The 22,750-nt window shown below is 53.7% G+C and overlaps 1 protein-coding gene and 1 long non-coding RNA gene across 3 annotated transcripts; one reads left to right on the forward strand and one right to left on the reverse strand.

Moving 5' to 3' along the window:
* Positions 1-366: 366 nt before the first annotated feature.
* Positions 367-1,856, reverse strand: LOC108586740. Its single transcript, XR_001904404.3, has 3 exons — positions 879-1,856; positions 687-797; positions 367-576 (listed from the first exon to the last, which is right to left on the reverse strand). It is a non-coding gene; the product is annotated as an uncharacterized LOC108586740 (long non-coding RNA).
* PIF1 (PIF1 5'-to-3' DNA helicase) lies at positions 1,563-12,011 on the forward strand. 2 transcript variants are annotated; one of them, XM_021940644.2, is made up of 13 exons: positions 1,563-1,641; positions 3,150-3,726; positions 5,413-5,545; positions 5,631-5,756; positions 6,500-6,653; positions 6,739-6,853; positions 6,932-7,038; positions 8,033-8,172; positions 8,801-8,907; positions 9,678-9,765; positions 9,932-10,077; positions 10,890-11,081; positions 11,294-12,011. In XM_021940644.2, the coding sequence occupies exons 2-13, from the start codon at positions 3,169-3,171 to the stop codon at positions 11,351-11,353; spliced, it is 1,926 nt and encodes a 641-aa protein (XP_021796336.2). In that variant the 5' UTR covers positions 1,563-1,641; positions 3,150-3,168; the 3' UTR covers positions 11,354-12,011. The 2 variants fall into 2 exon arrangements, 1 of the variants encoding a protein (XP_021796336.2); XR_001904403.3 differs by lacking the exons at positions 1,563-1,641; positions 9,932-10,077 and having other exon boundaries at positions 2,862-3,726.
* Positions 12,012-22,750: the final 10,739 nt, after the last annotated feature.

Here is a 22,750-nt window from a genome sequence, read left to right on the forward strand (position 1 = left end):
CCACGACACCCGGCAATTTTTGTATTTTTAGTAGAGACAGGGTTTCACCATGTTGGTGAGGGTGGTCTGGAACTGCTGACCTCAGGTGATCCCCCCATCTCGGCCTCTCAAAGTGCTGGGATTACAGGCGTGAGCCACCGTGCCTGGTGGAACTTTCGTTTTCAAAAAATCCCTGCTTTTGTTATTTTGTTGCTTCATTCTCTCTTTGCTTTGATGGGCATTTTGTCCAATTCTTTGTTCAAGACGCCAAGAACCTAGACAACTTTCAGTCTGTACCGCTACTTTCACCCTGTACCGCTAACAGCCTGGGAGCAGTGTAGGGTATGTAGTAGCTAAGCCCCGTGGAGTGATTAAGCCAGCAGGTAATCTGGGTTCAATGTTTGGTTTTACTCTCTATATCAGCTATGTGACCTTCAGTAAAATCTCTGGGAGCCTTGCTTTTTCCTTATTTGAAATATGAAGTCCGGGTGCGGTGGCTCATGCCTGTAATCCTAGGACTTTGGGAAGACAAGGTGGGTGGATCGTTTGACCTCCGGAGTTCGAGATCAGCCTGGGAAACATGGTGACATCCCGTCTCTACAAAAAAAAAAAAAAAAAAAATATATATATATATATATATATATATAAAGTAGCCGAGTGTGCGTCTGTAGTTCCAGCTACTTGGGGGGGTGAGGCGGGAGGATCACCAGAGCCCAGGAGGCAGAGGGCAGTGAGTCACGACCGCGCCACGGCAGAGGTTGCAGTAAGCCGAGATTGCGCCACTGTACTCCACTACAGCCTGGGTGACAGAATGAGCCCTAGAAAGGAAAAAGGAAAGGAGAGAGCAATTTAATCCTTGGTAGCTATCATTATCTGTAAAATGAGGTAGCCAGACTCACCTGTAAGATCCTTTCCAGCTATGTAATTCCAAGCTTCAATGACATAATAAAGATAATTAAAAGTAAATTCTTTCAACATCCTGTGCAAGAAGAGGGATAAAATTTCCCTGAAGACAGAGACTCTACTCGCTTCCGCTGTACCCTCTAGGACGTGGCACAGGTCTCAGAGTTTCTCACTCATGGGCTTCAGCTGGGTGGGAAAGCCAAAGCGTAAAATGCGCTTTAAAAAGGCAGAGAAGAATGTAGAGTTGGGGGCGGCGGAGGGACTGGGCAGGCCTTGGGGTGTTCTGCCCAGAACTGAACAATGGTACTGTGAGTGTAAACAGGGGTGTGAGGGACCACAGGCAGGTCCTTCCCAAGGCCAAGCCTAGCCTCTGTGTGCGGGCTAGAGGGGAAAGGGAGTGTGCTGGAAGGATGGTTCTGAAAATAATTCTTCGGAGTCGCTTAGGGTTTTCAAACGCGACACCACGCGCGGCCCAGTGGCTGCCGCCGCCGCGGCCTCCTCGCACCACACCCAGCAGTCAGCTGGATTTGGTCGCTCGGCCACTACCATAAACCTCCTTCCTCTGGCAGGCGATTGGTACAGCCCAAGCTCCGGGAGTAGAAACGCAGACACACCCATTGTTACGCCTCTACCTCTGATTGGCTGGAGAATTTAAAGATCCAGTCGGTGATTGGGTGATTTTCTGCCTCTAGCTTTTGAAAAATTTCTAGTTTCGGAGCTTCGCCATAGATCTGCTTGTTCATATGAGTGTCGGCGCAAGTGAGTGTCTGCCCGAACCCAGAGGTGGGGAGCAAAGAGCCTGATTCATCTAGGGGTTCCCGCCGGGAGGGTGCAGACAAGTGGGTCAGGCGGAGGGAGCATGGATTCCACGGTCCCAGGGTCCCCTGCGATTTCCCTAGCCGAGTATTTTCCACCTCGTCTCCACCTTGCTGGTGGGAAGCGTGAGGGCACTCTGACTTTGACTACCAGCCGCTGTGGCTTATGAAGGGCAAGTGAGTTTCCCTCTCCCAGCCTGTTTCCACGTCTGTACACGGGGAATAGTGAGACCTGCCCGCTGCATATAAGCCAGTGAATGTTACCTGCAAGGCAGAAGGCGCTTATTACACGGCAACCCTCTTTGCATCTCCCCACGGGCGATTCTGCTGCTTCCTGGGGAGAGGACTCTGAGGATTCCTGTGCTGGCCCTGGGTCTCAGGGAAGGATTCTTTCTGCGCAGGGACCCCCTTCTAGTGAGGTCCTTGCAGGACACCTGAGGCTCCCTAATCCTGGGTGCTCATCCCCCGCTCTGGAAATTGTTGTATAGCAGGTGCGTGTGTGTGTGTATATACAAATTGTATATATTGTTGTGTGCGTATATCTATATAGAAATTGTGTGTATATATATATTGTATATATGGAAATAGAAATTGTGTAGCAGGGTGCGTGTGTGTGTATATATATATACACACACACACGTATGTATAATGTATGCATATATATGTCTTTATATGTATGTATGTTTTTTAATTAGAGGGTATCACTATGTTGCCCAGGATGGTCTCCAGCTTCTGGGCTCAAGCTATCTTCCTCAGCCTCCCAAAGTGCTGGAATTACAAGCGCCCGCCACCACACCCGGCTAATTTTTTTTTTTTTTTTTTTTTTTTGAGACGGAGTCTCGTGCTGTCGCCCAGGCTGGAGTGCAGTGGCGCGATCTTGGCTCACTGCAAGCTCCGCCTCCCGGGTTCACGCCATTCTCCTGCCTCAGCCTCCTGAGTAGCTGGGACTACAGGCGCCCACCACCGCGCCCGGCTAATTTTTTGTATTTTTAGTAGAGACGGGGTTTCACTGTGGTCTCGATCTCCTGACCTTGTGATCCGCCCGCCTCGGCCTCCCAAAGTGCTGGGATTACAGGCGTGAGCCACCGCGCCCAGCCGGCCCGGCTAATTTTTGTATTTTTAGTAGAGACGAGGTTTCACCGTGTTGGCCAAGCTGGTCTCAGAGCTCCTAACCTCAGGTGATCCGCCCACTTTAGCGTCCCAAAGTGCTGGGATTACATGCGTGAGCCACAGCGCCTGGCCCAGCGTACATTCTAAGAGTGGATTTTCGGTTAGCCCAAAGCCCTTTCTCCGTCTCTGTGACCTCCTCGTGTTACCAGTGACAGTCTTCGTGATCCTGTGTGGCCTTGACCTTGCTCCCTGTTGCGTCCTTTATAGCATCCATTACGTTCCCTATAGCATCCATTACGTCCCCTGAATCCTCAGGACCACTGTGCTCCGGTGTCTTCGCAGACCTGCAGAGGCGGTGGCGATGCTGTCGGGCATGGAGACGGCGGCAGGGGAATACGAGGACTCGGAGCTGCGGTGCCGCGTGGCTGTGGAGGAGCTGAGCCCGGGCGGGCAGCCGCGAAGGCGCCAGTCCCTGCGCACCGCGGAGCTGAGCCTGGGTCGCAACGAGCGCCGCGAGTTGATGCTGCGACTACAAGCGCCAGGGCCCGCGGGGCGGCCGCGCTGCTTCCCTCTGCGCGCCGCGCGCCTCTTCACGCGTTTCGCCGGGGCCGGGCGCAGCACCCTGCGGCTCCCGGCCCACGGCATCCCTGGGGCCGGCGCAGTGCAGCTGCTGCTCTCAGACTGCCCCCCAGACCGCCTGCGCCGCTTCCTGCGCACATTGCGCCTCAAGCTGGCTGCGGCCCCGGGTCCCGGGCCGGCCTCCGCCAGAGCGCAGCTGCTGGGCCCAAGGCCCCACGACTTCGTCACCATCAGCCCTGTGCAGCCCGAGGAGCGGCGGCTCGGGGCGGCCACCCGGGTTCCGGACACTACGCTGGTGAAGCGGCCTGCGGAGCCCCAGACTGGGACCGAGCCTAGCACAGTGAGGACGGGAAAGAGGGGACACCCTTAGGAGTGGATGTGCCATTCTTTTAAGATAGAAGAGACCTAGAGACCCAAGTTTGGGGGAAAACCTGTGTGGGTATTTGAGGGCGCTGCTGGTTATCTCAGATACGCATCTGACATCTGAGTATGACAGTGGTGTGGGAATTGTGCCTGTGGTCGTTATAGTGTAACCCGAGATGGTGTAAGTCAAAACAGGAAATGGGACCTGCCTACATTAGAAGAGAAAGCAGGCCGGGCTTGGTGGCTCCAGCCTGTAATCCCAGCACTTTGGGAGGCCGAGACGGGCGGATCACAAGGCCAGGAGATCGAGACCATCCTGCCTATCCGGCCTATCCGGCCACTGCACTCCAGCCTGGGCGACAGAGTGAGACTCCGTCTCAAAAAAAAAAAAAAAAAAAAAAGAAGAGAAAGCAGAGGCCAGGCGTGGTGGCTCACGCCTGTAATCCCAGCACTTTGGGAGGCTAAAGTGGGCGGATCACCAAAGGTTAGGAGTTCTGAGGCCAGCCTGGCCAACATAGTGAAACATCGTCTCTACTAAAAATACAAAATTTAGCCAGGCGTGGTGGCGGGCGCCTGTAATCTCAGCTACTTGGGAGGCTGAGGCAGGAGAATAGCTTGAACCTGGGAGGCAGAGATTGCAATGAGCCTAGATCGCGCCACTGCACTCCAGCCTGGGCGACAGAGCAAGACTCTTCCTCAAAAACAAAACAAAACAAAACAAAAACAAAAACAAAAAAACAAGGCGGGCACGGTGGCTCAAGCCTGTAATCCCAGCACTTTGGGAGGCCGAGATGGGCGGATCACGAGGTCAGGAGATCGAGACCATACTGGCTAACACGGTGAAACCCCGTCTCTACTAAAAAAATACAAAAAACTAGCTGGGCGAGGTGGCGGGCCCCTGTAGTCCCAGCTATTCGGGAGGCTGAGGCAGGAGAATGGCCTAAATCCGGGAGGCGGAGCTTGCAGTGAGCTGAGATCCGGCCATTGCACTCCGACCTGGGCGACAGAGCGAGACTCCGTCTCAAAAAAAAAAAAAAAAAAGGAGAGAGAGAGGAAAAAAAACAGAGAAGGCTTGGAAAGGAGACTCCAGAAGGAATGCTGGGAGAGGGTCCTTGGCCCAGAGGAGAGGAGCTTATGGAGACAATGAAGTGGTCATTCGTGTCCTGGGCAGCCAACAGTTGAAGCAGATGAGGGGAGCAAAGTCTGGTGGGTTTGACAATTTTTGTGGGCTGGGGCAGGTGAATCATAGACCACCAGGGTTTGACACTAAGCTGGCAAGAGGACAGAGATAGGACAAGAAGGGGCCCTGGCTAGGCAGATTTTGCTTGGGTATTTTGATGTGAGAAACAGGTTTGTGATAGGAAGAGAAACTTAAGTGATAGGATGAGAAGGATTAGGGAACCCAGAGGAAGGAGCTGAGGGAGGGTCTGGACCCCACTGGGGTGGTCTGTCCAGGACTAGACAATGGGGGTCTTCAGGGCACAAGGAGAGATAGAGACTCCAATAGTTGCTGGCAAGCTTTCCAGGTGAACCCAAGAGCTCCAAGGAATGAAGGCAGCAGAGGACAAAGGGTTACCAGGCCCAGCCCTGAACGTGGGCCAAGAAGGGTGGGGGCAATGGCTAGTGGGTGGGAGGATGTTCTGAGATAGCTCTATTCCCCTAGGAAGCCCCAAGGTGGCCCCTGCCTGTGAAGAGGCTGAGCTTGCCCTCCACCAAGCCACAGCTTTCTGAAGAACAAGCTGCTGTGCTGAGGGCCGTCCTGAAAGGCCAGAGCATCTTCTTCACTGGGAGTGCAGGTAGTGGGGGCAGAGAGGAGGTAGGGGGACAGTGGTGGGGTGGGATAGAGGAGCAGGGAGACCTGTCCAACTTTGCCCTGTCCAGGAACAGGGAAGTCATATCTGCTGAAGCGAATCCTGGGCTCACTGCCCCCCACAGGCACTGTGGCCACAGCCAGCACTGGGGTAGCAGCCTGCCACATCGGGGGCACCACCCTCCATGCCTTTGCAGGTAAGTGGGAACCCCTAGGGCTTGAGCTAAGAGCAAGCCCAGCTTCTGGGAAGGGAGAGAGGGGAAGTCTGCATTAAGAGGGGGTTTTGGGGGCTGGGCATGGTGGCTCATGCCTGTAATCCCAGAACTTCAAGAGGCCAAGGTGGGAGGATCACTTGAGCCCAGGAGTTTGAGACCAGCCTGGCCAACAGAGTGAGACCCCGTCTCCACAAAATTTAAAAATTAGCGGCCGGGGCCGGGCACAGTGGCTCATGCCTGTAATCCCAGCACTTTGGGAGGCCGAGGCGGGTGGATCACAAGGTCAGGAGATCGAGACCATCCTGGTTAACATGGTGAAACCCCATCTCTACTAAAAATACAAAAAAATTAGCCAGGCATGGTGGCAAGTGCCTGTAGTCCCAGCTACTCTGGAGGCTGAGGCAAGAGAACAGCATGAACGCAGGAGGCAGAGCTTGCAGTGAGCCAAGATCGTGCCACTGCACTCGAGCCTGGGTGACAGAGTTACACTCTGTCTCAAAAAAAAAAAAATTAGCTGAGCATGGTGGTGTGTGCCTGTAGCCCCAGCTGCTATGGAGGTTGAGGTGGGAGGATTGCTTGGGCCCATGAGGCCAACGTTATAGTGAGCCAAGATCGTGCCACTGCACTTCAGCCTGGGCAACAGAGAGAGACCTTCTCGCAAAAAAAAAAAGAGAGAGAGAGAGAGGGTTTGGGTATTAGCCCAGGCTAAATAGTGTCACTCACAGGCATCGGCTCAGGCCAGGCTCCTCTAGCCCAGTGTGTGGCCCTGGCCCAAAGGCCAGGCGTGCGGCAGGGCTGGCTGAACTGCCAGCGGTTGGTCATTGACGAGATCTCAATGGTGGAGGCAGACCTGTTTGACAAACTGGAGGCCGTGGCCAGGTCAGTATGTTCAGAGGGCAGCAGGTGAAAACTGGGACCTGGTGGTCTTCTGTGTGCCCCTAAAGCACCCCATGCTCCTCTCCAGAGCCGTCCGGCAGCAGAACAAGCCATTTGGAGGGATCCAGCTCATCATCTGTGGGGACTTTCTGCAGCTGCCACCTGTGACCAAGGGCTTCCAGCCCCCACGGTTCTGCTTCCAGGTACTACTTACCTCCTAGCTCTGCTCTCCTTAGGGGTCTGCTCTGCTCCTTGACCCACCCCCACCCTGCTCCCATCAGGCCAAGAGCTGGAAGAGGTGTGTGCCAGTGACCCTGGAGCTGACCAAGGTGTGGAGGCAGGCAGATCAGACCTTCATCTCTCTACTGCAGGCCGTGAGGCTGGGCAGGTGAGCTCTGCTGGATGGGGAAGGGGCTATGGGATGAGGATCCAGGCATGGGCCACAGTGGAACACAGGGAGGGACCCAGGGAAAGGGGAGAATGGTTACCCTGAGGAGCAAGCACTCCATGCAGGAAGAGCAGCCTTGGGCATGGCACTGGGCAACTCAGGATGGATTGTAGTCAAGACCTTCATGGCCCCATAGGAGATGGTCACTCTGTGAATGCCGGGACCCAGCCTCCCTCAGGGTTGGGTCTCCATCACCTAGCACAAGGCCTGGCATTAAGTAGGTGTCGGGGGTGGGCGCAGTGGCTCACACCTGTAATCCTAGCACTTTGGGAGGCTGAGGCAGGTAGATCACGAGGTCAGGAGTTTGAGACCAACCTGGCCAACCTGGTGAACCCCAGTATCTACTAAAAATACAAAAATTAGCTGGGTGTGGTGGCACGCGCCTGTAGCCCCAGCTACTTGGGAGGCTGAGGCAGGAGAATCACTTAAACCCAGGAGGTGGAGGTTGCAGTGAGCTGAGATCACGCCACTGCACTGCAGTCTGGTGACAGAGCGAGACTCGTCTCAAAAAAAAAAAAGAAGAAAGAAACATAAGCTAGATTTTTCACCCAAGGTAGCAGGCAAGTAGACAGAAGATTGTACCCTGGAGGCCAGTCTGGGTCCTGCAAATCTCCTGCCTGTGCTCACTCATCATAGCCAACTTCCTCAGGAGCATTATAGGGTGGGATGGTGGCCAGCTCTGACCTGGGGCAGCACAGGGAAGGGTGCCTACCTGTGATCAAAGCTCAGTACCCTGCCCCTGCTTATTCCCCATGTTTGGCGTCCAAGTTTGGAAGGGACAGGTTGGCCAGCTTGAGGGGGCAGCAACTATTCCCTGGTGCCCTCTTCCAGTCCCAAGGCCTGACCCATGGCCTGCTGCTTGAGCCATCCTGCCCATGTTCCCACCTTCCCTGCTGCACAGGTGGGCTCTGCCCTGACAGTCCAGCCCCCACAGGTGTTCAGATGAGGTGACCCGCCAGCTCCAGGCCACAGCTTCCCACAAGGTAGGGAGAGATGGGATTGTGGCCACGAGGCTCTGCACCCACCAGGATGACGTGGCCCTCACCAACGAGAGGCGGCTTCAGGAGCTGCCAGGTGAGCAGGGAGCCTGGGCTGGGCAAGACCAGCTGGGAAGGGTTATAAGCAGATGTGGCCCCCAGGCAACCTGGGCCTCTGGGTCCTAGGCCCCCAACCTCTGTAGTCATAAAGATCCTTATATTTGCAAATGCAACTGTGACTTTGAGAGGTATGATGAACTAAATTCCACAGCCCCCCAGGCCTGCGCTGCCTCTACTCCTTACCCCTATGCTCTGGTCTAACAGTTTTTTTCTGGAGGCTGGGCACAGTGGCTCACGCCTGTAATCCCAGCACTTTGGGAAGCCAAGGCAGGCAGATGACCTGAAGTCAGGTGTTCAAGACCAGCCTGCCCAACATGGAAAAACCCCGTCTCTACTAAAAATACAAAAACATTAGCTAGGTGTGTTAGTGGGCGCCTGTAATCCCAGCTACTCAGGAGGCTGAGGCAGGAGAATTGCTCGAACCCAGGAGGCAGAGGTTGCAGTAGGCCAAGATCGCACGATTATACTCCAGCCTGGGCGACAGAGCGAAACTCCATCTCAAAAAATAAAATAAAATTTAAAAAAAAAAAAAAAAAAGTCTTTTTTGGGATACTGAGTCACAAGTCAGTGATTTGTGATCTGCTTGCGCAACTCTTTTTCTCCAGGTAAGGTACACAGATTTGAGGCTATGGACAGCAACCCTGAGCTGGCCAGTATCCTGGATGCCCAGTGTCCCGTTAGCCAGCTCCTTCAACTAAAGCTGGGGGCCCAGGTGAGTGGGAAGCAGGACGTAGCCCCTGGGAGCTTCGGCTGTCCCTCATGGGACTTGCTGATCCCTACCCCTCTGCCCAGGCCACTCTACAGCCAGTGTGGGTCCAGCTTTGACCACACTGAAAACCTCCCTGCCTCCTGTTCCCACCCACCTTCCCATCTTCAGCTTTCTACTGTTTTTCTCTACCTACACCAGGAGGTCCTCCAAGCAGTGTTGTTTTGGGCAAGTTTCTTTCCCCTAAAGCTCTGTCCCCTCATCCCTAAAACTGGGGAATGAAATACCTACCCCACACAGCTGTCTTCTGTAGTATACTTTATAAATAGGAGAGAGTCCTGATTCCTCCCCCGATGTTAGGGGTGGGCAGAAGATTTTCCTTAGGGCACCCAAGGGGAAAATACAGGCACAGTGTATCTGAGAGGGGTGGCAGGACCTAGAGGCCATCCCTCAAGATTTGTGGTCCACACATGTACCTATAACAGAGCCGATATTTTCAAAGCCCTGTAATAGAGGTTGCCTTACTGATCCCTTACCACCTCCTTCTGGGGCAAATGGAGCAAATATTATTTCTCTTTGACATAAAGGAAAACTGGGACTGAGGAAAATAAGGCAACTTGCCACAGGGGTCACAGGCAGCCAGTGGCAGAGCTAAGGATTGGGATTCAGTGTCCCCATGACAACTCCCTGCCCTCAGCCTCTGAGAACAGCAATGGCTAAGCTAAGACCAGGCATGGGTAGGGGGGCTGCTGTTCATTCCTCTCCCTCCCTTGCAGGTGATGCTGGTGAAAAACTTATCGGTGTCTCGGGGCCTGGTGAATGGCGCCCGAGGGGTGGTAGTCGGGTTCGAGGCAGAAGGGAGAGGTAAGTGTTGGGAGCAGGTGGCAGTCCTACTACAGGGTTTGCAGCATGGCCCCCAGAAGGGGGGGGGCAGAAAAAGACTAGGAAGGAAAGCTCCAAAGGCCCCCCTGCTCCTCACCTCAGAGCCCTGAAGCAGAGCTAAAGTTAGACTGCTTCATGCCCTCCTTAGGGCTACCCCAGGTGCGGTTCCTGTGTGGAGTCACTGAGGTCATCCGCGCTGACCGCTGGACCGTGCAGGCCACCAGGAACCAGCTCCTCAGCCGGCAGCAGCTGCCCCTCCAGCTGGCCTGGGCGATGTCCATCCACAAGAGCCAAGTGAGCACCGGTGTGGGGGGTGGGGACAGGGCAGGCAGAGGGAGGTCAGGCATGTTGGGGTCTATGTGTCTTTTTTTTTTTTTTTTTGAGACGGAGTCTTGCTCTGTTGCCCAGGTTGGAGTGCAGTGGCGTGATCTTGGCTCACTGCAACCTCCGCCTCCCGAGTTCAAGCGATTCTCCTGCCTCAGCTTCCTGAGTATCTGGGACTACAGGCACGTACCACCATGCCTGACTAATTTTTGTATTTTTAGTAAAGATGAGGTTTCACCTTGTTAGCCAGGATGGTCTCGATCTCCTGACCTTGTGATCCGCCCGCCTCGGCCTCCCAAAGTGCTGGGATTACAGGCGTGAGCAATTGCACCCGGCCCTTTTTTTTTTTCCCCCACCATTTTCTAAGCCACTACTAGATACGTTAAATTGTATAAATTGTATACAACCATTGTGTAAAGTATAGATATAATGAATAATCAATACTGTTTTGCACAGAAAAAACCAGAACTCAGAGAGGTTAAGGAACATGTCCCATGTCACACAGTTAGTGAGTGGCAGCCTGGATTCAGCTCCACGCCTGTCTGACCCAGAGCCTGAGTTATTTTCTTTCACTCCATCCCTCAACTCTTACCTGGATCTGTGTCCCCCAGTTCCCCTCCTACTCAGACCGCCACCTGCTGTCATGCTCTCCCTCTGTCTACAGACTCTCTGGACTGGACAAGGAGATCCAGGGGCAGTAGCAGGGCTGGTAAAGAGTCAGGCCCTTCAGGGCAAGGGACTTCAGACTGAGCTGGCTCCCTCTCTGTCCCTGCATCCCCCAGGGCATGACCCTGGATTGTGTGGAGATTTCTCTGGGCCGTGTGTTTGCCAATGGCCAGGCCTACGTGGCCCTTTCCCGGGCCCGTAGCCTGCAGGGCCTACGTGTGCTGGACTTTGACCCTGTGGCGGTTCGCTGTGACCCCCGAGTGCTGCACTTCTATGCCACCCTGCAGCGGGGCAGGGGCCTCAGTCTGGTGAGAGGGAGTCATCTAATGGTGGGCTGTGGCCATAGGTGGGGTGGGAGCTAGGACAGAGGGAGGGCCCAGTGGGACCTGGGGTGGGGGCAGGAGAGCCCTCTACTGGCTCCTTTGGGGGTGAGGGCAAGAGGAAAGAGATGCTGGCCCCCAGGTTATGGCCCTGGGGAACAGCACAAGCCCATGACTGGGCTTCTCTGGCTCTGATCCAGGAGTCCCCAGATGATGATGAGGCAGCCTCAGACCAGGAGAACGTGGACCCAAACCTCTGAGCCTCACCTGCAAAGAGAAGACAAAGGGTGGCCTCCCTGTCCTCCTGCTCCCTAGTGGGCCAGGGCCCCAGGGAATAACTGGAGGAGGCGGGCAGTGTCCCCTTCTGTATTTTTTAGGGGCTCTCAGCCTCCTGGCAGGGTTAAAGGGAGAGTGCTTTAAACCCATGTACCAGCTGTGCTTCAGTTTGCCCTGGGTGAGTTGCTTCAGGGTCCGAAGTAACCCTTTCTGTGCCAGTTGAGAAAGAGCCTGTGTGGTAGCTGGTGTTAGAGTGTTAGAGGACAAAGCTCCCTGCAAGGGCTGGACACAGAGCTGCAGAGTCCTGAACATCCCTCCTTTCGGGCTGCAGAAGGGAGCGGCAATGAAGACAGGTGCTCTGGAAGCAGCGTCAGGGCTTTCGGAGGGGACCTGGGGGGGACTCAGGCTGGGTACAGCCTCCAAACAGAGAACGGAACTTAGGTATGTCTCCACGGCTAGGCCCAGCCTAGCCCAGCCCAGAACAAACACCCTTCAGAGCCTAACTGAAGAACATAAGCTGCAAAATGTGCACCCATATTTTAAGCTGCTTTTTCAGGGGATAAATAGTGTTTGGGGACATTGAAATGGATGTTCTCAGGTTGTATTTATTTTGGACAAATAAACTAGAGAATTGTGTAAAAAGTGTGCCTCTTGCCTCCTCTCTCTCCGTCTTACTTGTGCACGTGCACATAGGCATTTGCTTAGGCCACAGTGGCTGAAATCACACCCTTCTGTGGGGTGGTCTTAGTATCACTGGTCATTTGAAAAGCTGAGTTATCTGATGTTGGTGACTAGCAATAAAATGACATTGTCACTGGGCATGGTGGCTCACGCCTGTAATCCCAGCACTTTGGAAAGCTGAGGAGGATGGATCACCTGAGATCGGGAGTTTGAGACCAGCCTAACATGGAGAAACCCGTCTCTACTAAAAATAGAAAATTAGGCCGGGCGCGGTGGCTCAAGCCTGTAATCCCAGCACTTTGGGAGGCCGAGACGGGCGGATCACGAGGTCAGGAGATCGAGACCATCCTGGCTAACATGGTGAAACCCCGTCTCTACTAAAAAAAAAAATACAAAAAACTAGCCGGGCGCGGTGGCGGGCGCCTGTAGTCCCAGCTACTCGGGAGGCTGAGGCAGGAGAATGGCGTGAACCCGGGAGGCGGAGCTTGCAGTGAGCTGAGATCCGGCCACTGCACTCCAGCCTGGGTGACAGAGCGAGACTCCGTCTCAAAAAAAAAAAAAAAAAAAATTAGCCAGGCATGGAGGTGCATGCCTGTAATCTCAGCTACTCAGGAGGCTGAGGCAGGAGAATCTCTTGAACCCAGGAGGCGGAGGTTGCAGTGAGCCAAGATTGTGCCATTGCACTCCAGCCTGGGCAACAAGAGCGAAACTCTGTCTCAAAAATAAAAGAAATGACATTGTCCTTTGGTGAAGGTGAGTTACTATCACCCAATAGTCAGACAAGGACATACTAGAGAATTCACGTGGTGGGAAACAAACAGGCCTGCTATATGTTGCTGCATTTGCTAGGAGCCTTGGTTGAAATTTCTGTTTGAGCCTTGCTGATCTCCCCAGCTTGAACCTGATCATCAACAAACTAACTTCAGTTTTTCAAAAAGCCTGATAGAAACAGGGATCCTCATAGGTTAGTTAAAACTAAGATTCTCTGCTTGTGAGCAAAAAGGTATAAATTCTGGGTGGTAAACACGGGTTATGGTGGAGGCACACATTGGCAGCTACAGGTGTCAGATTCATAAAAAAGATGGTCAGGGCCGGGCGCAGTGGCTCACGCCTGTAATCCCAGCACTTTGGGAGGCCGAGGTGGGCGGATCACGAGGTCAGAGATCGAGACCATCGTGGATAACACGTGAAACCCTGTCTCTACTAAAAATACAAAAAAATTAGCCAGGCATGGTGGTGGGTGACTTAGTCCCAGCTACCCTGCAGGCTGAGGCAGGAGAGTGGTGTGAACCCGGGAGGCGGAGCTTGCAGTGAGCTGAGATGGCGCCACTGCACTCCAGCCTGGGCAACAGAGAGAGACTCTGTCTCAAAAAAAAAAAAAAAAAAAAAAGATGGTCAGATACGGTGGCTCATGCCTGTAAGCCCAGCATATTGGGAGGCCAAGGCAGGTGGATTGCTTGAGCCCAGGAGTTCGAGACCAGACTGGGCAACATCATGAAGCCCTCTACCAAAAAACAAAAATTTGCCAGGCACAGTGGTGCACCTGTAGTCCCTGTCCAGGAGGGACTCCAGAGGCTTGAGGTCAGGAGTTCAAGACCAGCCTGGCCAACATGGTGAAACCCTGTCTCTACAAAAATTAGCCAGGAATGGTGGTGCTACCCTCCCTGACCTTGAGGAGTCATTTTTTTTTTTTTTTTATTTTTTTTGAGATGGAGTCTCGCTCTGTTGCCAGGCTGGAGTGATGGAGTGCAGTGGCGCGATCTCAGCTCACCACAACCTCTGCCTCCTTGGTTCAAGCGATTCTCCTGCCTCAGCCTCCCGAGTAGCTGGGATTACAGGCACATGCCACCACACCCAGCTAATTTTTGTATTTTTAGTAGAGATGGGGTTTCACCATGTTGGCCAGGATGGTCTCGATCTCCTGACCTTGTGATCCGCCCACCTCGACCTCCCAACATACCCGGCTGAGTCAATTGTTTTTCTGTGGCACAATCTCTTTTCTCTGTTCCAAACAGAAGACACTCTTAGGAGCAGAAAACAAGCCCACCAGAGTGACACCTCCTTCCCCTACCCCACAACAAGTGGGCAACCATGGGGGTCTTTAAATGTGGTGCCATTTATATTTCAGATGTTCCCAATTTCCCCATACAACACATCCCTTCTCCCAGGTCCATCTGTGAGCAGGTCACACTGGGGCCCTGCCCTCAGGGCAGTTATAATCTGGTTGCACTTTCTTCTTTCACTCTTTCCTTCACTGAACACACGGTTTGGGGACCACCCAGTTCAACCCAGATAGCACTATCTCGTATTCTCTAACAGCTCTGACTCTTCGGAGTTCTTGGACAGAAAGAGGAGAAACTGACTCTGGATAATTGAAGCAGGAAAGGAAGATAATGACAGCTATCTCAAAGAACTGATACGAAGCCCAGAAAACTAGCCTTGGAAACAAACAGCAATCAGAAAGGCTAGAGCCACTGGCAGTAGAGCTGGGAGTAGTCAGGCCAGGAAGACCTTTGCAGCCACCACCAGACACCGAGCATAGCTGCCAGGGGCAGGAGCTCTGCATTCTGCTACCTCCTCCCCCAACTCAGTCCAGACCTAAAGGTGGGCATGGGGCTGGTTGACCTTGGTCTCCCACGCAAGTCCTGTGGCCACTGGCAAGAGGCCGAATGTTTCATTAGGTTGCAAGAGGGCCCTAGTGATTCTGCCCAGGATGACTCTCCCATCATCCCCCAAGGTGGGGTTGCTGAGGATGTCTGAGGGTCCGGTGATGTAGTTATCTTCTGCATCCTCACCTGGGACTCCTCTCTCTGACCCCACCCTCCACACATGACTGAGGCATCCCACTCACCCAGCCCCTTCCCCTTCCCCAGGAGCTGATCACAGCTTTTTCTGGTCTCATATGCATCTGTTCTGCTATTTAAGATGTCTTTCTCATGAGACTACCTGGGCACCAGGAAGTCCTCTCCTTAGCAATCCCTTCTCATTGTGAAGATGCTCTCTAGAAGGGCCCCAGAAGCAGACAGATGAGTTCCATATGGTGGGGGAGCTCCAGACATTCCTGACCTGCACACCAGATCACAATAGTGGGTTATTTTATGAGGTGTACAAGAAACCTGGTGGTTCTTTATTTTCTTGACACCTAATTTAACTTAACTTTGAGCCTGTATCCCAAGGGGTGTAGGGAAACCCTATCTCAGTCAGACAGGGGGCTCCTCAATCCCCAGGGTCCCATGAGAGTGAGGCTTATAGGAGCCACCCTCATCTTCAGGGCCTGCCCTGATCACCATCCGTAGGCAGTAACTCAGCCTGGGCCCTGGGATGGGGTGGGAGGCTTTCTGAGATTCTCCAGGTACCTCATGCCAGGCCCTGCAGGCCCCTGCCACCTCCCTGCGGTGCTCCCAGGGGACCCTTTGACCACTTGACCCTCCCCAGTCTACGGAACCCTCCTTCTCTCTGCCTCTCCTTCCCCTCAGCATCATCCTCTCAAGGAATTGGACCTGCAAAGCAAAGGCCAGGAAAGACTGTGTCCTCAGATAGCTTCAGGATTTGAGGCAAAGAAGCACAGGGAGGGCCATATACGGTGGCTCGCACCTGTAATCCCGGCACTTTGGGAGGCTGAGGTGGGCGAATCACTTGAAATCAGGAGTTCGAAACCAGCCTGGGCAACAAGGTGAGACCTATCTCTACCCAAAATACAAAAAACTAACCAGGCATGGTGGTGCGTGTTTGTGGTCCCAGGTACTCGGGAGGCTGAAGTGGGAAGATTACTTGAGCCCGGGGGGGCAGAGGTTGCAGTGAGCGGAGATAGTGAGCAGAGAGCATGCAGTGAGTGGAGAGCGTGAGTTTCAACCATGCCATTGAAACCCAGGCTGGGTAACAGAGTGAGACTCCAGCTCAAAGCAAAACAAAACAGAAAAAACAACACAGAGAGAGAGAGAGAGAGAGAGAGAGAGAAACCCAGCACATGGAAAGGGGCAAGGGAATGAATAAAGAAATGAAAAAAGTAGAGCGCTTACCCTTAGGCGACCAGGACTAGCTTCCTGCCCAAGAAACCTGCCCTCATATAGCAGGGTGTGGGTGGAAAAACTCCAACTGCTTTTCCTGTTCCCAAAACAGCAACAATTAACACAGAGAGAAGACTTCTGTGACTAAATGCAGGGATTTCTCCCCATCAACAAACAAGCAATCAATTCTACATCGGACACTAGCTGGGTGTCCTCTAATTTAATTCTGAAGCTATCTACCTGAAGGCAGCCTCAGATCCCACAGGTTGAGGGCTCAGTCCCAAAACTGACAACCCCTTCAGACCGTCACAAGTCTGGGCCTCCGGAACTTCTGACCGACTGGCTTTAAGTTGGGGTTCCCAAGACCACCCTCTCTGGGTTTGATTAATTTGCTAAAGCGAGTTACAGAACTCAGGGAAACACTTATCACTCCGTTAGAAAAGGATATGTGGGGGAAGGGACATGGAGCTTCCCTCTCCGGGCAAGCCACCCTCCAGTAATCTCCACGTGCTCAGCTATCCGGAAGCTCTTAGAACCCTCTGCTTTTGGGCCTTTTATGGAGAATCCATTATGTAGGCATGATTGATTAACCATTGGCCATCAACTTAACTTTCAGCTCCCTCCCCTCCCCCAAGATCATAGGGTGGGGCTGAAAGTCCCAACCCTCTAATCCCGCCCTGGTCTTTCTGATGACCAGCCCAATCCTGAAGCTGCCTAGGGGCAGACGGCCATCAGGCAATCATCAGCATACAAAAAGACACTTATCACTTTGGAGATTCCAAGGATTTTAGGAGTTGCATGCCAGGAAATGGGGATGAAAACCAAATGTATATTTCACATTCTCACAGGCTGTGCCACTGCTGATGGGGGTGGGGGGCACCCCTTGACTTCTGTTTCCTTCCTAGTTGCGGGGATTTCCCACTCTCCACTCTCCCACAGGAAGGTTGGAGTTGAGTTTGCCAGGTGAACGAGTTGGAGAAAGGCGTTTGGACAGAGGAATTATACAGTGCAAATGCGCAGAGATGTGAATTATCCCTGATGGACCTATGGTACACTTTAAAGGCCTTAATGCAAGACAAGGTGGTAGTGTGGGGAGGCTGGCCTGGCCCTGAGGGGGCTGAGCCCGGAGTAGGGAGCTCAGCCCAGGGCAATCCAGCCCCCAGCTGGCAGGCAGGCAGGGGGCCAGGCAAGAGGGGCCAGGTGATGGCCCTCAGAAAGATAATCCTATGACCTGACTTGTCACAGTTCCTGCCACTTCTCAAAGACATTCACCCTTGGAGGGGGAGTCCCACTTCCTGCTGTCCCTCCACTTGCCTCCCATGCCTCATGCTCCCTCCTCAGTGTCCCCTGGGATCTGCATCTGAGGGTGGTGAGCAATTTACAGGTCAGCCTCCCTGCTAGGATGAAGCAGATCCCTTGATCCCGAGAGACCCAGCTGAGACGTCTTTGTGTCCTCACAACCCTCAGCAGGATGACTTGAAAGCAGATGCTTTGTTAAATGTTTCATAAGTGAACAAAGGCTTGGACAGTGACCTGAGAGGTAAGGAATGTTTACTCCCATTCTGCAGAGGAGGTAGCTGAGGCCAGGAGAGGTTCTTAGTGGCAGAACTGGAACTAGAATAGAACCCTGTGCCCTGTGCGCACCTTCACCCTGTCTTCAGTGGGGTGCCAGCTAGGCCTGACCCCATCCTTTCTGAGGTCCTAGTGTATTTTTCCCAACCGCTCTGGGCCAACGATCTTACTCCAACCCCAATCCCAGAGCAGCCGGGCCCTCCCGCTCCCCATGCACCATTGACCACTAGGTGGCACCAATTGGTCATTTAGTCCTTTCCCAGGGGCCCGCAGAGCCTTTGTCTCCCAATCTCTGGGCTTAGGTGGGGGGTGCATGGACACTTCAGGAGGTGGGGGCTGAGTTAGTGTAGAGCAGGGAAGTTTTAAATCATCTTCCATCAGATTATCTGCTCTGTGCTCATTAACCCTCTTGGTTTATTTTTGTTTTTGAGATAGGGTCTAGCTCTGTCACCCAGGTTGGAGTGCAGTGACACAGTTAGAGCTTGCTGCAGCCTCGAACTCCTGAGCTCAAGCAATCCTCCTGCCTCAGCCTTCCAAAGCATTGGGATCATAGGGGCGAGCCACCATGCCCGGTCTCATTAACCCTCTAGTTTGTTTTTCACAATAACCCTGAGAGGTTGGGACAATTGTCTCCATTTTATAAAGAGAGAAGCCTAATTTCTTTTTATTTTCTCTCTCTCTTTTTTTATTTTTGAGACAGAGTCTTGCTCTGTCACTCAGGTTGCAGTGCAGCGGTGTGATCTCAGCTCACTGCAACCTCTGCCTCACGGGTTCAAGCGATTATCCTGCCTCAACCTCCCAAGTAGCTGGGATTACAGCCGGCCAATTTTTGTATTTTTAGTAGAGATGGGGTTTCACTATGTTGACCAGGCTGGTCTCGAACTCCTGGCCTCAAGTGATCTGCCCGCCTTGTTCTCCCAAAGTGCTGGGATTGCAGGCGTGAACTACTGCGCCTGGCTGAGAAACCTAACTTCTGAGAGGTTAGGTGACTTGGCCATGGACACATTGCAAGCTGTGTCTGGAACCCAAGTCGCAGATACAGGGTCCTGGGATTTTTTCAAAGTCAGCAGAGATCCCTGAAGCCAGATTCCTGTGTTTAAACACTGGCTCCATCACTTCCCGACTGTGTGACCGTGGTTATTCTGCTTAAATGTGAGCTCTGGTTTCTTCGTTGGTGACATAGGGATAAAGCCAATCAACAATGGATGGAGTTAGGAAGACAGAAGAGCTGGAGTCAGGCCAGGGACGCAGCAAACCCTCAAGGTTAGCTCTTATTTATTTGTCTTGATTATTGTCACCTGAAGGGGCCACCCCTTCAACCACCCCATCAACCCCCTCTTGAGCAGCCTCTGGGGAATAACAAAGAAAATTCACAGCAGCCCAGAGTAAATGAATGCCGTCTTTCACAAAGCCTTCCTTCCTGTCTGGCCTCCAGGATGACCTGGGCTGTGCCCACCCACCATGGGGAAGGGGAGGATGAAATCTCCCCTCTCTGCCTCCCGCAACACACATGAGGTCCGGGTCCTAGTCAGTTAGTGCGCTTGGGCATAATCCCCCCTCTTCTCTCTTCCGCTCATCTTCTCATGAAATTGACTTCGACAACTCTACAGTGGAATTTTTTTTTTTTTGAGACAGAGTTTCGCTCTTGTTGCCCAGGCTGGAGTGCAATGGCGCGATCTTGGCTCACTGCAACCTCCGCCTCCTGGGTTCAAGCAATTCTCCTGCCTCAGCCTCCTGAGTACCTGGGATTACAGGCGTGTGCCACCACGCCCGGCTAATTTTGTATTTTTAGTAGAGACGGGGTTTCTCCACATTGGTCAGGCTGGTCTTGAATTCCCAGCCTCAGGTGATCCGCCCACCTCAGCCTCCCAAAGTGCTGGGATTGGCCGGGTGCGGTGGCTCAAGCCTGTAATCCCAGCACTTTGGGAGGCCGAGGCGGGCGGATCACGAGGTCAGGAGATCGAGACCATCCTGGCTAATATGGTGAAACCCTGTCTCTACTAAAAATACAAAAAACTAGCCGGGCGTGGTGGCGGGCGCCTGTAGTCCCAGCTACTGGGAGGCTGAGGCAGGAGAATGGCGTGAACCTGGGAGGCGGAGCTTGGAGTGAGCCGAGATCGCGCCACTGCACTCCAGCCTGGGTGACACAGCGCGAGACTCCGTCTCAAAAAAAAAAAAAAAAAAAAAAAAAGGCCAAAGTGCTGGGATTACAGGTGTGGGCCACTGCGCCAGGTCTACAGTGGAATCTTTAGACCTAGTTTACAGAGGAAATCAAGGCTACAGAAGGTGGGTGGCTCTAGGTCATATGGCTGTAAATGGCAGATCCAGGATGGGCATCCAGGTATCTGAGGCCTCACCTTAGTGTTCAGGGCCTTTGAATAAAGGACCAAACATGGGATGCTTCCTTTCCCCCAGCTCTGTCCCCAAAACTCCACAGGCCAGACTCCATTTCCTTAAGATTCCAAAAGCATCACCTGCTGGGACATAAATGGCAGGGAGGGGCCCTTGAGTCCTTGGCCCAGGCAGACCAAGATGGGAGGGGTGGGGCTTGAAGGTTTAGAAGGTGACCCTGAATAGGGAATTGGAACCCCAAGTTCCTGAGGAGTCCTGGGACGGGGGCTGTGAATGAGACAGCCAGCCCATCTCCCACTCTTCCCCCGCAGCTCCAGCTCCCGCCTTCAGCCTCAGCCTCCAGGCAGATGCCTGCCCCAGGGGTGCCCCCTCAATCCCCGCCCCCAGCGGGTGTTGGGTTCAGTAAGCAGAGCCCCAGCTCACCTGGGAAGGTGCAGAGTGAGGAGGGCGTCCAGTTACAAGCTGGGGCTGGGAGGACAGGCAGGGGCAGCCCGGGGGCAGGGGCCAAAGGTCTGGAAACTGATGGTGGGGGCAGGTGTCAGGAGAGGTCTCTAGACAGCCCCCTTCCCTGCAGACCTTATCCCCTTGCCTCCCAGAAAACCTTCTTCCCACTCCTGGCATCTGAAGACCTGGGCATCTCCCCACAGACTGGGCCTGTGCTTGGTAAACTGTGAAGGGCTCTGCACACTCCTGGGAGGTTGTTCTCTCTTTCAGCTCCACTCCTTTTTCCTCTCCACCCAGATGGCCTCCTCTCCCGCCCCTCAACTGGGCCCTGGCACAGCACTCCATGCCTATTTAAGGCAAATCTCCTGATCTCCTTTTAAATAACATTCGCTCCTTGTTGCGGAGAAAGCAAGCAGGGCCTGAGCTCAAGGAAAGGGGAGGAGACTCAAATATCCCATGGGGTGGGTCGTGGGGGAGCATGGATGGGGGAAGCAGGTATGTACTCCCCCTCCCAAAGTGAGCCTTGAGAAGGTCCTTTCCCCCATCCCCCCAGTCCTGCTGGTCCCTCATTGCATAGGCCCTGGATTGGCTCGAACCCCTTCAGAGGGGCTGGGGCACTCCCAGAAGGCTGGGACAGGCAGCTCTTGCAGGAGTTGGGGGAGGGGCATGGGGGGATATATGCTTTGGCTAAAGGTGGGGCATACCCAGGAAGACCGGCAAGGGCCTTGGAGGGTCTGGGGTTGGATGGACATCTGACCTTACAGCCCACCCAGTGTGAATGATGCACCAAAACTGCTCTTTGTTAGAACATGAGGCTCAGAGAGGCCAAAAAACCTGCCTAGGGTCACACAGCCCGAGTAGAAGGGTCTGAAATCCATGCTGGCAGGCTCTAGATTTAACGCTTTCTCCTCTGCCAGGTCTCCTTGTGCCAGGGACTGTATGTGACACATGACTTCTAGGCCCTTTTCAGGCATCATTCAAAGCCCTGAGCACACACCCTTCCTCCGCCTGCCTCCCTCTCTTCTGCCTCCTCTCCAGACCCACCAGAGCTGCCTTTCCCAAGTCTTGGATCCCTGACTCAGGCCTGCCCCACTCCTACTTCCTTCTCTCCCCCTTCCCCTCTTCCTAGTCTTTCCCCCAGGTGGCTGCCTCCCTGGCCTCCCTTCTAAGCATCACTAATCCCCCTGTGGTCCTCACATGACTGAAATGCCCTCTCCAGGGTTCAAAAAGATGGTCAGGGATCTTTTACAGATCATGTTGCCTGCTCGGGACCAGGCGCTCACTCCTCAGGCATGTGAGCCCCAGCAGGCTGGCCCCACCCCTGTCAGGCTGGACTGGGGGCTGGGGGACCAGAGAGAGGAAGAAGCCCTAGCCTGGCCTTCCTCTGCTCACTGAGAGCTGAAAAAGCCATAGTGGTCAGTTGGTCCAGTGGCCTTATGTCACAGACGAGCAAACTGTGGCCCAGGGAATGGGAAGGAAGGCCCCGGGGTCCCCACAGTGAAACAGAAGCTGAGCTGGGTCTGACTGGAGCCCCTAATAACTTAAGGTGGGGGCTTCACCCTGGGAAAAGAGTCTATTATAGGAGGAAATTCAGCCACTGTCACTGTCACAGTGTTAGCGTGCTTGTTGGGTGGGGCGGCGGTGGGGGCGCCTGGAGGTAGGAGTATGTGGGGGTGAACTTTGGGTTTAATTTTTTTTTTTTTTTTTTGAGATGGAGTCTTGCTCTGTCACCCAGGCTGGAGTGCAGTGGCTGGATCTCGGCTCACTGCAAGCTCCGCCTCCCGGGTTCACGCCATTCTCCTGCCTCAGCCTCCCGAGTAGCTGGGACTACAGGCACCCGCCACCTCGCCCGGCTAGTTTTTTGTAATTTTTAGTAGAGACGGGGTTTCACCGTGTTAGCCAGGATGGTCTCGATCTCCTGACCTCGTGATCCGCCCGTCTCGGCCTCCCAAAGTGCTGGGATTACAGGCTTGAGCCACCGCGCCCGGCTGAACTTTGGGTTTAATGGGGGTGTACTTGATCTTCTCAGGGTCTTTCTAGCCTGGCTCTACCATTAACCTCTTATGTGCCATTGTGGCAAGCCCCTTTCCCTCTTTGGGCCCAGTTTCCTCCTGTAAAATGAGTTGGAGAGATCTTTGACATCCCTTCCAGCCCAGACCTCATACATTTCCCATCAGCCCAGCCTCATCTGCCCACCTGCTTCCAGGCTCCTGCCCTGGCTGAGGCTTGTCTCATAGCCTGCTGAGGCTCCCATAACCTCTCTCAGAATGGTCTCTTTCAGCTGGGCACAGCAGCTTACGCCTGTAATCCCAACAATTTTGGGAG

This window comes from Papio anubis, chromosome 7 (assembly GCF_008728515.1).
Source record: "Papio anubis isolate 15944 chromosome 7, Panubis1.0, whole genome shotgun sequence".
NCBI classification, from domain to species: Eukaryota; Metazoa; Chordata; class Mammalia; order Primates; family Cercopithecidae; genus Papio; species Papio anubis.